Source organism: Sciurus carolinensis, chromosome 10 (genome assembly GCF_902686445.1).
Source record: "Sciurus carolinensis chromosome 10, mSciCar1.2, whole genome shotgun sequence".
NCBI lineage: Eukaryota > Metazoa > Chordata > Mammalia > Rodentia > Sciuridae > Sciurus > Sciurus carolinensis.
The window spans coordinates 96,857,588-96,872,230 of NC_062222.1; the positions used below are offsets into that span (position 1 = coordinate 96,857,588).

Sequence of the window (14,643 nt, forward strand, 5' to 3'; positions counted from 1 at the left end):
TAATGTTTTACAGAGGTACTGCTTCAAGAACAATCTAAATTAATTTGAGATAATAAGCCATCACCTATAGGACAGATAATACAGACCCCAGTTTAATAAAAGTTGGTAAATAACTATAAAGTCATAGACATTAAAGTTAAAACCCAGTACTCTTACTGTATGACTAGTGAAACTGACTTGCTGGATGTTAAAGATCAAAACTTAAAGATTGAGATTAAAATAAAGGGGTCAAGAGAATCAATATTTGGCTCTTGCCCTCAGAGTCAGCTTAAACCCAGGGAACAAGAGAACTTCTCTAAGGAGCTTTGCAACTCTGGGCCACACAACCTTCCCATCAGGGAGACTGATAAGACCACTAGAGGATGAAAAGCCAATCAGCGCACCTGCTGCAGAGGAGGGTCCTTGGGAAAGGACTAACACCTGGCTGAAATGGAAGGGACCTTACTCACAACATGGGCTCATCACACACCTGGCTAAAATCCCTAATGCTTCCAAAGGAAGCCACCTCCTCAAGGAGACCCTACCAGGTGAAGGCACTAAAGGAGCTAAGAAGCTGCTCTCAAGAGTGACCCCTGTGGGAACTCAGCTGACTCTTAACCGCAGATAGGAACAAGGTCAATTTGACCAGCTTGGTCTTAAAAACCTAGCAAAACAGTTAAAACCAAAACACAGTCATTCCTGGACATTTTAAAAACTAAACAAGAGTTATTTTCATGTAACTTAAGATGTACATTTGTGTTAGCCCCCAAAATAAATAAAACTAGAGGTAACAAAAAAGATTCTTAGACAAAAATGCCTGATAACTATCAAGAGAAACCGCCAGAGTTATAAGTTTTTAGTCAGTTTAAGGCGTGCAGATCATCTTAACCTCTGATATAGGTAGACTTAATCAATGTTTGCTAGTATGATTCTCTAACCCAAGTAACAAAAATAAAGGGATCTCTACTAAACAAAAAGATCATGCCAGTAAAAAGATATTTTACAAAAATCAGGTGACATTAAGTAACTTAACTAAATGTTGTGCTTACATCCCTTGATAACTCCAACAGTGTTAAAGATTTACAATTGAGGCCTTATCCTCTCCAGACTTGTTAGGCTTTGTTAGGCCTTTTTATGGGAACAAACTTTCAGCTCTTCCACCTCCTGGTAAGAGATTATTAATTTCTATCAGCTTCATGATATTCATTGACATGTTCCAGATGCTATTTATTTTGTACTCATGGTTTTTTTTGTTTCTTTCATAGAACAAGACTTTTACCCCTAGAAGGGAACTTTTTACTGCTTGCCCCACCCCACATCACCCCCTCTCAGCTCGAAGCAGCAAGAGCAGTCATCGCCCTTTTTCCTTACAGCAGTAAAAAGTCCCTAAAATTAGAGGGGTAATAATAAAAATTTTAAAAAGACAGTCAATATAGATAGGTAAGTTGGGTTAAATCACAAAAATAAGAGCCAGTTTGGGTCCAGAAAGTTGGAGGCAAATGACCTCTGAGAGATTAAAAGATTAATGCTTTCAGAGCCCTTCCTCCACCCTTACCAAGAACCTACTCCTGTTCTAACCTGTTGTTAAGTCTCTCCAACAGGTTCAACTTATGAGAGAACCAGTCCCAAGAGACCACTGATTTCCAACACCCATTTCAGTCAGAAGACTATGTCTACATCAAATTGTTCCAGAAAGGACTAACACCTGGCTGAAATGGAAGGGACCTTACTCACAACATGGGCTCATCACATGTGAGTCAAGACAACAGAAAAATGGACAGCCCTCAGAGACCCCAACCACCATCTAAAGATAAGACTGAAAAAAATGTTAATCGTGTTTTTTCTCTTGCTTGGACTACATTAGGAATAACTCTGCTTAACCATTCAACTTTTTGAGATTGCCAAATAGGCTAAATTCTGTATACTATTATGATGGGGAGGAATAAAAGGAACATATGGGGCTAATATCTAAACAAGCGGCCCCTGTCTTAGTTCCCCTCCTAGTAAAAATAGGTATAATGAACTCCACAGCTGTAGGAACCACTGCCCTGATTACTGGAAACCAGAATTTCAAAACTTTAAGTAGACAAATAGATTTGGACTTAAATATATTGGAGATAGAATCCAGTCTGTTAAGCTAATGGGGTTGCATACTCACTACAATCAGCTATGCACTACTTATAAATCAATGATTTGATTATGTACATAAAACCAGTGGGGAATGTGATGGGCTGACAGATCTGACTCTCCATGAGAATGTTATAGGCCAGACTCTAAGGGAAATAACTAAACAGACTCCATTTTGCTCTGAGACTCCATGTTATGTAGGAAATAAGCTTCTCCCATGGGAACGCCCTGCCTCTGTACCTATCATCAGTTACTTGGTGTGACATGTTTAATAATATACAATGGCAACTCCTATGTAGTAAAAAATTGCTCTCTTTGATTCCTATTGCTCCTAAACAATGTACCATGTAAACAGTGATTGTGTGGATGTTAGTAACCATTCTTTAGTTTGTACCTAGGGAAGGGTCAGTTTGACCCACTTCCCCCTCTGTCGATGATCTCATGATGTTAGTTTGTAATTTTGAATCATAGCAACAGACACTTATGATTGATGCGATTTTTGGTATAAGAACCCCTACAACCCTGTGGTTGGGGCTGTTATCCCAATAGCCATTTTTTGGGACATTGTGTGAGACAGTCAGCTGGTCAGCTTAATAAAGACTCTCAAATTTGGACTTCTCAGTGGTGATCGGTCTGTTCTTAAGTTGCACCCCATAACACTAGGGTAATAGTTTTTGATTCATTCTGTTATTTTTTTTCTTCCCCCCAACCCCTCCCACCCCTCTTATCCTTCTATACAATCCCTCCTTCCTCCATTCTTGTCCCCCTCCTCCCCCGCCCCATTTCAATTTTACCTCAATTAACCCTATCCCCCAAATCCTAATATACTCTTGTCTCTTCCTTCACTGAGGTTTTTTCTGGTATTGCTCTTCCGTGTCGCAGAAAGTTAACAAACTCAACTTTGTCAGACAATAGGCAAGACAGGTGTTGTCACACTGTCTTGTTGAATGTTCAAGAATTTAGCAGGCCAATCACCAGGCACACACTTCTAATCCCAGCAGCTTTGGAGACTAAGGCAAGAGGATCACAAGTTCAAAGCCAATCTCAGCAATTTCACAAGACCCTAAGCAATTGAGTGAGACCCTGTCTCAAAATAAAAAAAAATAAAAAGGGCTGGGGATGTGACTCAGTGGTTAAGTGCCTCTGGGTTCAATCCCCAGTACAAAAAAAAAAAAAAAAAAAAAAAATTAGCAGGCCAGTTGATGTCATATTGGTAGCTTCAAATTGGCCATGGTGGAAGTATTTACACCATGGGGAAGTACTTACACCATGATGGAAAATGGCAAATGCTACACATGAGAGGTTTCTCCACTCCCTGAAGAGCTGATAACTAAACATTCACCATTACACCATGGACAGCAGGCAAGTTCCTGGTGGTCTTCACTGGATGAGCTTTATCAATGTGAAAGTTTATGAATAGGGTTCTGAGACAGCCTGTGCTCTCTGATGCCCAAGGTGCTGTGCTAGTCGCGACACTGTGGGAAATAAAGCATGTTCTAAGAGAAACCTGCAACCAGGGTCAAACAGAAATGGACCTGCTCTCTACCTGTCACAGACGTAGGGAGAGTGTTGGCCTTTTTCAGTTGTTCTCTGCGCTCAAGCCTCGACACTGCAGTCTCAGGCTTCTTCTCTTCTGGCTGAGCAGTGGACTTGTGCAGGGAACCCGCTCTGCTGATACTGCCACTTCCAGGCTGTGGGCTCACACTGACCTGGGAGGGCAGAGACAGGGAAAGCATGTTTTTAACCTGTGATGTGGAGAAGCCTGAACTTGAGAGCCTCAAGACTTCCACCTGTCAGCCCTGACCTCTGCTCCTAAAGGAAGGGAGCAGCTCAGTGCCCTTGTGCCAAGGAAGGAAAGTTACTCTTCCAAAAACACGCCATCAAGCTGACTGTAAAATCAGGTCACAGAAGAGGCTCCTGATTTCCTCTTCGACTACTGCTAAAAATAAATCATTTTCATATTTCTCATATATAGTAGTCTCCCCTTAGCCAAGAGGGATCTATTCTAAGACCCCTGTAGATTCCCAAAATCATGGAAGGTACTGAACCCTGCATATATTATGTTTTGCCCTTATTTTAGATGTTAGCAACATCAGTGTATATATATTTTTCATATTATCAAGAACTTTCACCTTTACACATCAAAAAAATACTTCACATTTTCACTTTGGCATATTCAAATTGCCAATATCACTTCTCTTGTGCTTCATAGCCATTCTTAAGTAAAATGAGAGTTACCTGAACACAAGCATTGTGATACTGTGACTGCTGATCTGATAACCAAGATGGCTACCAAGAGGCTAACGGGGGCAGTACATACAGTGCAGATACACTGGACCAAGGGCTGATTCATGTCCCAGAGGATGGAGTGGGATGGCATGAGATTTGATCACATTATTCATAACAGCAATTTAAAACTCGTAAATTGTTATTGCTGGAATTTCCCATTTAATATTTTTGAACCACTGTTGACCTCAGGTAAGCCAAGAAAAACAAAACCTCAGATAAGGTGGAACTACTGTACCTGTGTTGTGTGTGGATCACTGCAATGTATATATCCCAGATGGGTTCATCCTTCTTCCCTCCCTCCCTCCCTTCCTCCCTCCCTCCATTCCTTCCTTCCTTCCTTTCTTCCTCCTGTCTCTCCCCATACCCTCCCGACCCTCCCCGCCCTTCCCGCCTCTCTCTCCTCTCCTTTTTTCTTTTCTTGTGGTGCTGGGGATTGAACTCAGAGATGCTCTACCACTAAGTGTATCCCCAGACCTTTTCATTTTTTTTATTTTGAGCCAGGGTCTCACTGAGTTACCCAGGCTGGGCTTAAACTTGGAATCATCCTGCCTTAGCCTCCCAAGTGGCAGGGATTACAGGTATATGTCACCATGACTGGCTGGTTCCCTGCTTTAAAGGTGGTCAATATATTTACCACTCTGCTGTCTGTAAACTCTACCACCCCCAGCTATCGTCTCCTCTTTCTCTCTCTCTCTACTCCTTGTGACTTAAAAGAGAGCCAAACTTAGACTAGCAAAACTAAAGCAGTGGAGCAGGCTACTCACGTTTTCTTTGGAGAGCTTTTCTGCCTGTTTGGCTTCTCGGGCTTGCTTTCTCTCCTCTCGAGTTGCTTGCTGCTCACGAAACCCCTTTTGCTTTTGTAGTGCTAACGTTATCCATAGTGGCTGGGCAGTTTCAACTTTCTCTGTAATTTTGGAGCCATCTAAAGAGTGCCTGCTCTGAAGCATTGGCTTCTCTGTAGGGAAAAAGACAAGAGGTTTGCTGTGAAATTCACTGCTAACTTGTCTCAGTTCCTTACCCCCTAAACCTTGTGGCATATTAATACACCTAGGGAATATTCCTTCCTCCCACAAATCTGTGCTAATGCTTAAGGGACTCCACTGGGAGGGGAAAGTAACATCTTCCATCAATTGAAAATGGGGCATTTCTCTTCCCTAGATATGGAAGAAGCTACTTTGCAAGAAAATTAAATTTTCAGTGTCATCGAATCTCACATCTACAGGAGACCAAGATAGTTATATGGTTCAAGGTTGGTTGTTTTTCTTTTAATTCATTGCTTTAATGAGATTTATTTTAGCAACAGAAGTGTCCCTGGACCCCACCCTTGTAGACAACATCCTATGTGGAACCCCAATGTTTGAAAAACAAACAGGTACTGCTCTGACTTAGGAGCTGCTGAGGGCAGCAAGGCTCTGAGGAACACAGTGAGAAACCCATGCTTTTGGTCCAATGCCCTCACATCTGAGAGCTGGGAGCACCGGCATCCACAGCAAACCAGCTTCTTCTGACTTCCGGTCTCTGCAACTAGGTAAACACCTGGCAGGTGGCTGGTGTCAGAGTAAGCATGGGGCTCTGACACTGAACAGGTCTGTCTTTGATCTCATGTGACCTTAGGAGAGCTACTTAACCTTTAGTTCTGTAATAAATAAAATGAAAATAATGGCACATGCCTTATCTGATCAGAATATTTAGAACAATGCTTGGCATTTAGTCATCACTCCACAAAGTGAGCTGTAATTATTACTTAAGTCTGTGAGACAGAGGTCTCCCTTCTTTACTCTCAAGTAGAAAGTAAAGAGATACTTATTCTATGATGGGGTTCTTTACTAATTCAAAGGAAAGGGGTTCACTCTAGTCTTGTTCTTTTGCAATCCAACAGAAATTTATTCTTTGATATTGCAGAATCTGCCACCAGGGCTCTCAATCAGCTGGACTTTTTAATACTGTGCTCCAAGATGAGGGCAAAGTTCAAATGATAAGAAAACAAATTAGAAAGCTTGAATGAGGAATTTAAACAATAGTAATAATAATAAGATATTCTGGGCTGCGAAGATAGCTCAGCTGGTGGAGTGCTTGCCTCGCAAGCACAAGGCCCTGAGTTTGATTCCCGGTACCGAAAAAAAAAAAAAAAAAAAGATATTCTACTAAATTTTCTTTTTGGGACTGGGGATAGAACCCAGAGCACTCTACCACCAAGTTACAACCTCAGGCCCCCTACTTAACGTTCTATCTCCTTTAGATAAGGCTGTACATAGAGCCTTTGTCTTCATAATGAATCCTGCACATTGCAATGTCCCTAATCAAATAGAGATTCAAGTATGATCTAACACAAGAAAGAAAAACAAAACATTTAAATCAGAAGGTTTAAAAACAAAATAAAACAAAGTGAAACTGAAATGAGTTTTGATTATTTCTGGTTCAGTTAACCAGAAAATTTGAAAGAACTACTTGCCCCTCAAGCTTCTTTGGTGCTGAGTTGTTTACATACACTGGAACTAACTTGATGAGTTCCTGTTTTCTACCCAAGGACTGTGGAGCACTTGTTTGTAAAACTTCTAAAATTCAAACTGCCAAGACCTAAATGATTTCCATATAAAGTTATTCTGCAAAAGAGAATTTGAACTAAACTTTCAGTCTGACCTGGCCTGGGAGGAGCATAAAAGCAACCTGTCAAAAACCTTGACTGGTATTTACCATAAGGGTCAAAATGCCTTTAAAATATAATCAACTAAACTTATAACTGAGTAAAAGTGAAAAAAACCTTCTGGGTGGGGAAGGAGGAAAGATGGCGGTTGCAGCTCTATGACAGTTGGTTGGGTGTGTTATACGATGTGGGAGAAGCTGGTCTTGGGGCTTCTTTTTTCTCATAGTGTTTCTCTCCAATCACATAGCCACAAAAGTGCTTTTCATTTCTCATAAGTGGGAGAAAAATAGAATTATCTTCCTCCTGGCAGATGGAGGAGAAGAGCGTATGCTAGGAAGACACTGGCCTCCTGGTTTGCTGGGGCAAAGGAGGTGTGAGTGGTGTCCGGGGTCCAGAGGTGGACTATATGACAGAGATGGGCAGTCTGGATCGGGAACTGGAGATCTACTGACAGGGAAGGAGAAAACATGGAAGGATGCAGGCGAGGGGTCTGAGGAACCCACAGAAGAACCAGAGCTGAGCACCCAAGAAGAGTGAGCCTCAAAATGTTTCACTTCTTTCCCTTCCTTTCCTCCAGCTCTAGAGCCAGTTTCTGGGATGGAAGGATGGGGAGCATCGTCCATGCCCATATCCCCATGATAGGAATTTCAGACCTAAGCAGGCCAAAGGGCGGGAAGGGAGACATTTTAATTGAAAAAACATTACCCTGGAGGAAACTTATTAATTACTAACATGAGGTTACTGTTACTGAAAGGGAGGGATTTTTTTTATATAGAAAAGGGACTGAACTATAAAAAACAAAAAAACAACAACTCCTACAAATCAACAACTTTTTTTTTTTTCTTTTTTCCCAGTGCTTGAAACTGAGCCCAGTTAGGCAAGGACTCTATTACTGAGCTACATCTCTAGGCCTTTTTTAAAATTTTTATTTTGAGATAGTGTGTCAGTAAGTTGCCCAGGCTGGCCTTGAACTTTCGATCCTCCTGCCTCAATCTCTCAAGTCACTGGAATTATAGGTATATGCTATCTTCCCTGGCTGTAAAAATGTTCAAAGACTTTCAGCATTTTACAAATACCAGGTGAGAATTATCAGGGGCAGCTGTGGAATGATGAGGAGATCATTTATCCTAGGAAAGAACTCATGTTGCTGTTACCATTGTGGGAGCCAGCAAAACACCCAACTTTACAGATACTGCTGTCCACATCTGTAAAACAGAGCCAAGACTATCTAACACATGTGCTGGTGAGATCCAGAAGCAGTGTAAATAAACGTACTTGGATACAGTCCAGAGAAAGATTGCTGTTGAAATCATCTAAACACAGGGAAATCCCTCATTTCATCAAGGTTTTATCAGACAGGGATGTTCTATGTCAATCACGTAATTTTTTAGGCAAGAAGTTTAGAATTCCTAATTAAAAATTGATTTCATTGCAATTTACACCTACTGTCTCTCATTCTAAACTCAGTGAACAGAACAGCCCATTCAAGTTCTCTTCTTCCAATTCTAGGGGACAAGCAGGTGACACCTGAGGTCATTGGGTTCAAGTCATTACTCCTCAAGGTTATTTCTTAGAGAAAGGGGTTCTTTATTATTTATCTGTTCTGCATACAACACGTAGGTAGAAATTCTAGAATGAGATGATACCAGTAATCAAAGTCTGTATATAGTACAAACAGGGATTGTCACTGCTGTTAATTCCCACCAGGTGGGTTCAAATCAATATGGTGGCTTGGCAGAAGGCAGTGGCTTGGCAGAAGGCATGGCCTATATATTGGCCTGTTCAGCCTCCAGAATGCAGACATCTTAGTGGTCTCCAAAAAAAGGGGATCTACGCCCTAGGGAATGTGCCAGACAATTCACTGGGGTGAAGAAAGAAATGGTGAGAATTTCTACTTATCTATTTTAAAATCTAAATATAAAAATGAAAAATGCTATTCTAATATTTAATACTCAGACTAGTACTGACATCCTCACTCAGCCCACATAACCAAAGACTATGTATAACAAATAGTATGTTTAAAGAATCATGAGGGAAGTTGGGAGGGCTACACTGTGGGGGGTGGGGGTGGGGAGGTTGGGAAGACCAGTATCATTGTTCTCCTTAATTTTTGCTTTTAGCATATTGGAAGGTTTTGTAGTTGGATGAGTGCATGGAATACCCTATCTCATTTTAATTAAATGAGCCCTTACAAGATAGACAAATGGCTTAAAGAAATGCCTTAGATTCAGTTTACTACATAATGCAAGCATCAGAAAATAGCAGAGCTCTTTGCCTGCCACTTTATGAAGAAATCAGATTTGCCAAGAAGTTGGCCAAAGAAAATAAAACATGGCACCATGACTTGCAAAACATCCACTGTTGTTACAATGAACTTCACTCCAAGTATAGATGATGTCCCAGGGCTCTAGTTAATGATGGTACCACATGTATACAACCAAGAAGTACATTGGAAGTCTGTGCTTAACATTTTTATCCTGATGGGGTATTCAGTTAAGCAGATTTGGTCAGTTCTGGTAGCAAGTTGAATACCAAAACCCCCATGAATAGAGGAGGCAGCAAGTCCCACAAGGCAGGGCCCTGGTCTTGCTTCTATGTGTTTTTTTTTTTTTTTTTTTTTCTGTATCAAGAAAAATTAAATTAGCAGAGACCAACAGCCCAAAATCTGAATGCTGGGTAAGAAAACAAGGGTGGTAATAGTTGGGGAAGAAAATTATAATAATTGAAGGGTCATGTCTAAAAGAAAGAAGCAAGCAGGAGCTTTATTTCTTTGAGGATAGATAAAGTGAGCAATAGAACAGGATAGGTCTTGAGAGGGAATTTGCAGATACCAGAAAAGTAACAACACAAAAGCTCTTGTCAGAACTAAAAATGGACCCATCATTCAGCAGGACAAACAGAAATCATTATAAAGAAGAAGTCTAGAAGCTGCTGATCAACATGTGCATTCAGGAAAACAAGCTAGGTAAGTGGACAATTTAAAAAGGCGGTTAGGAGTTGGGTGTCTAGGAGCATGCCTGTAATTCCAGCTATTTGGGAGGCTAAGATGGGAAGTTTGCAAGTTCAAGGTCAACCTTGGCAACTTAGAAAGACCCTGTCTCAAAATAAAAAGAATCACCAGGTTTGTCCAGAAGTGAGGGATGCTCTTACATTTCTGTATAGGAGGATTTCACAGTGGCACACCTGCCGGGAGGATGTGAGGCTGCATTTGCAGAGCATTTCACATAAAATTAGGTGAAAGTCAAACATTCGGAGAGGGGACCCACAGATAGGATGGGGATGTCTGAAGCCCCTAGCTTCCCATCTCAGTGCAGCTACTGCCCAGAGGCAGAGCACAGACACTGGTCCAAAAAACTAGTAAAGGCAAAAGATTTATGCGATCTGAAGAGAAACCAGAATGTGGAAACTAGCTTTTTTTTGGTCACTGCACTTCCCCCTTAGAATGGTTAATGACATATTTATTAATTAGGACTATATTTCATATCAAATAATAAGGGCCTCACTATGACTGAGTGAGTGTCCTTTCAGAATGGCAAACTGGCCTCTATCAGTCACTGGCTACCCCAGCACTTGAGGCTCCTGCATATGAGCTGGACAGAGGCCAAGGCTCCATTCAACAGCTACCTACCTTTCCTCCCCACCTCAGGCATTTGGGAAAGTCTCTCTTGCTGAGTGGCAGAAAGAGGGGGTGAAGCAGGTTTCTTCTCTGGTACCTCTTCCTCATCCTCCTCCCTCTTCTGTCCCTTCCTTTCCTCTGGGAGTGGTGGTGAGGGTGGCTGGGTACCACTGCTCTCCTGGATCTCCTGTCCCTCCTTGGGCAGCTCGCTGGGCTCAGAGTCTGGCTTCCCAGCTCTGCGGGCCAGCAACTCTACCAGGTAGGGCCTGCTCAGTTTGGAGAGTGGGGATGGCGGTGGGGTCTGGCTGGTGGGCTTGGGAGCCAGGGCTGGTTTCTGCACTAACGGCATTTTGTTTGTTCCCTTGTCGTGCTCTAGAGCTGGGGTCTGGCTGCTGGACGGTGGGGGTCCCGGCTGGGCTGCAGGAGGAGAATGGCTGGAAGGGATTTCAGCAGAGTCCCTCCGAGGGGCTGGGACTTGCTTCCTCTCCTGGGGGAAGGATGGGCCATGCTTGGGGGCCACGCCCTCTGTCTCTTTGTCGGCATTGGCGCTTGCCCCTGCTGGCGGCCCCCCATCGCCACTGTCACTAGTGCTGCTGTGTCTCTTCTTCTTCTTTTGTTCAGCTTGTTGGTCGCAGTGGAAGCGCAAGGAGTAGTTGGTCCTTCTCAGTTTTATTCCAAAAGGTGAGGCTTTTTCTTCCGCACCTGACATCACAGGGTCTGGCTTGGCTACACCACTTGCGGTCTCACTGTGCGCCGTGCTTGTGGAATCTGTGTGGACCGCTTTCTGCGGAGGCGAAGGCGGGCTCGGAACAAGGAAAGATGGAAGGTCTTTGGCAAATTTGCACCCCTCGGTGGTGTCTGCTGGCTCGTGGTGCACCTCCGGCTTCTCTGGACCCTTCCGGGGCTCTGGAGTACCAGCGGGCAGGGGCGGGGGCGCCGTCTCTTCGCCCTGCCCCGGCCCGGCTCTTTTCCTAATGCCCTCTGCCTCCGTGTTCTGTTTGGAGGTCTCGGTGCCACCATCTGCGAATTTCTGCCAGGCGGGCATAATAGAGAACTTAGCGTTAACGGGCGGAGTCTTGCGGAGGTTCCCGCGGGAATCAGATCGGGCCCTGGGAGCCGGCTCGTCCCCTGGCCGCGACTGCTCTCTGTCGCCGCGCGCCTCGCTCTCTGCGTTCTTCAGGATTCTGGACCGAATGGAGGCCCACTCTGCCAGCGCTGCCACGCTGCTTGGCGACTCCTGGGGAGGCCGGGCTTTGCCACCGCCTCCCCGGGGCTCGCCGGGGGCGCGGACTGGGTGCTCCGCAGTGGGGACGTCCACGTGTCTCTTTTCTTCTGACAGGCCCAGAAGAGACTTGCAGGCCGTGTCCTTGATCTGGTTCAGGTTGACCGCCGGGCCGCAGAGCTGAGCTCCGGTGACCAGAATGGCTGTATGGGGGATGCTCAGGGCGGAGGGCAGGGCGTGCGAGGCCACGCTGGCCCTCGGCGCCTTGGGTTCCTGCGCAGCAGGGCTGGGTCCCGTGTCTTTGGCGGGCGTCACGGGGGTCAGATTGACTTTGGGGAAGAGAATCTGCCTCCCTCCTGAGGACACCTGGAACGTGTAGGGCCTTGGCATGGTCTGCCGCTCATCCACTTCCTGCCACCTGAGTTCCTCCACCTTTCTGTCTTTTTCTGGAGTGGAAACTTCGTTCTTCTGCGCTGGAGGCAGAGTTTCTTCCTTCTGCCCCTCTTGCTGCTGGGGAGGGTCCATTTTGGCTGTTTCTCTTCTTTCCTCCAGGACACGATGCTCATCGTCGTGAAAATCGCCCCTCTTCCCCGGCTGCTCTCTTGCTGGCTCCGCCTCTTGCTTCTGCTCCTCCTGGGAGCTTTCTCTTTGCCTCTTGAGTTCCAGGTGTCCTCGATCTTCTGGCTTCTCAAAGTCACTCTGCAGAGCGGTCCGCGGGCCTCTGCGGTCCTCCAGGTGCGGCTGCCTCTCTTCGTCCGGAGTCTGTGGCCTCTGTGGCGTATCCCCAAGCTCCTCCTGCGGTTCCGGAGCCTCCATTTCCTCCTGCTGTATCAGCTCTGGCCTTCGCTTCGCTTCCTCTTGCTGCTGTCTGAGCCCCTCTAGTCGTTTCCCTTCCTCTTCCAGCTCCTCCCGCTGCCTCTGCTCCTCCAGCCTCCTGGCCTCCTCCTCCTGCCGTTGTGCCTCCAGCCTTCGGAGTTCCTTCAACTCCCTTTCTTCTTCCTGCTGCTGTCTCTCGGCCTCACGTTGCCTCTCGGCCTCATGCTGCCTCAGCTCTTCCAGGCGCTGGGCCTCTTCATGCAGGCGACTCCGTTCGTCGGCCTCCAGGCGCTCTCTGTTCTCCTGCTCCTTCCACTCTTGCTCTGGGCAACCTTGCTCTTCCAGGCCCCGCTGCAGCCTTTCCCCTGGCCCCTTTTCCTTCTCAGTTTCTAGCTGCAGTTCCTCCTCTTCACCCTCTTCTTCATCACCCTCCTCTTCCAAGAGCTCCTGCTTTCTGTTCTCTTCCCACAGCCTCCTCTCCAGGGCCTGCAGCCTCTGCTCTTCCAGGCGTCTCTTCTCTGCTGCTTCTGCCTTTTGCCTTTTGCACTTGGCCTCAAGTTCTCGCCAATAGTCTTCTTGGCGTCTTTTCTCTTCCTCAGAATCCAGCAGCTCTGGCTCCTCTTCAAGCCACGCGGGCTTGTCTTCTCCTGGGTGGCCATTTTGGTCCAGGGAAGGCTGCCTATCAAGGCCACCTTGCTCATTTTGTCGATCCTAACAAGGAGAAGAGAAATATTTAGTCTTTTACTTTTCTCATAGAAAACCCTTACTATTCCAATTACAATGCAGGTGGCCTGGCAGTCTCAAAAGGGATAGGTGTTCCTGGGTACAGATACATTAGTCTCCCTTATCCAAGGTTTTGCTTCCCATGATTTCAGTTACCTGTCCTTAATCAAATGTTAAATAAAAGTTCCTAGAATAATTCATACATTTTAAATAGCTTTTTCCCCACCTTGGAGATGAGGACTTACTGCCATTGTTGCCTAGGCTGGACTTGAATTTGTAAATCCTCCAGCCTTAGCCTCCGCAGTAGCAGGGATTACAGATATATGCCACTATGCCCAACATTAACTTTGATTACAGTATATTGTTATCATTGTTGTTAATCTCTTACCTAATTCATAAATTAATCTCTTGCCTAAGTTATAAATTAAACTTTAAAATAGGTATGTATAAGAAAAAACATGGTTTGTGTAGTAGTATCCAGAACTATTTGAGGTTTCAGGCCTCCACCAGGAATCTTGAAAGTTTTCTTGATGGATAAGAGGAATAGTGTGAAGGTAAAGTCAGACAAAGGTCACACCAAGCAAGAGTAAACTGTGGGAGATTTACCTTCTAGCCTTTTTGTCATTCCCAAATTCCTTTTTCTTAATATAAATGAACAATAGGAAAATAAATAGCCCAAAAGTAGGAAGATGAGCAAAGAAAGAGATTTGGGTCAGACATGGTGGTGCATGCCTATAATCCCAGCTACTTGTGGGTTTGAGGCATGGGGGATGGCAAGTTTGAGATTCAGTCTGGGCAATTTCATTTGATTTGTTTCATAATTTAAAAAAAGTGGGGGGCTGTGGTTGTGGCTCAGTGGTAGAACACTTGCTTAGCATGTGTGAGGCACTTGGTTTGATTCTTAGCACCACATATAAAAAAATAAATAAAATAAAGATCTATCAACATTTTAAAAAATAAAAAAAAATTTCAAAAAAGGGTTGGGGATATAGTGCAGTGGTAGAGTGCCCCTGAATTCAATCCTCTGTATCCCCTCCCCCAACATATATGCACAAAGACAGAGAGAGAGAATTGGAATTCATTAATGTCCCCTGAAGCCCATCACTTAGAAGTCTACTCTAGTCAGACTAAAGGCCCTTTGGCTGAGCCAGCTGGGCTGAGCTGGTCCACCTTTCTGATATACAGCAAGCACAAATCATCTGAAGTCCCTCCACCTGTGACCTCCCC

The 14,643-nt window shown here is 44.6% G+C and overlaps 1 protein-coding gene across 1 annotated transcript in view; it reads right to left on the reverse strand.

Moving 5' to 3' along the window:
- The window catches only part of Cracd (capping protein inhibiting regulator of actin dynamics), a 257,454-nt gene that overhangs the window by 10,561 nt on the left and 232,250 nt on the right, over positions 1–14,643 (reverse strand). The window contains 3 exon segments of the mRNA XM_047566900.1: positions 3,653–3,815; positions 5,160–5,350; positions 10,668–13,404. Coding sequence (XP_047422856.1) covers positions 3,653–3,815; positions 5,160–5,350; positions 10,668–13,404 — 3,091 coding nt within the window.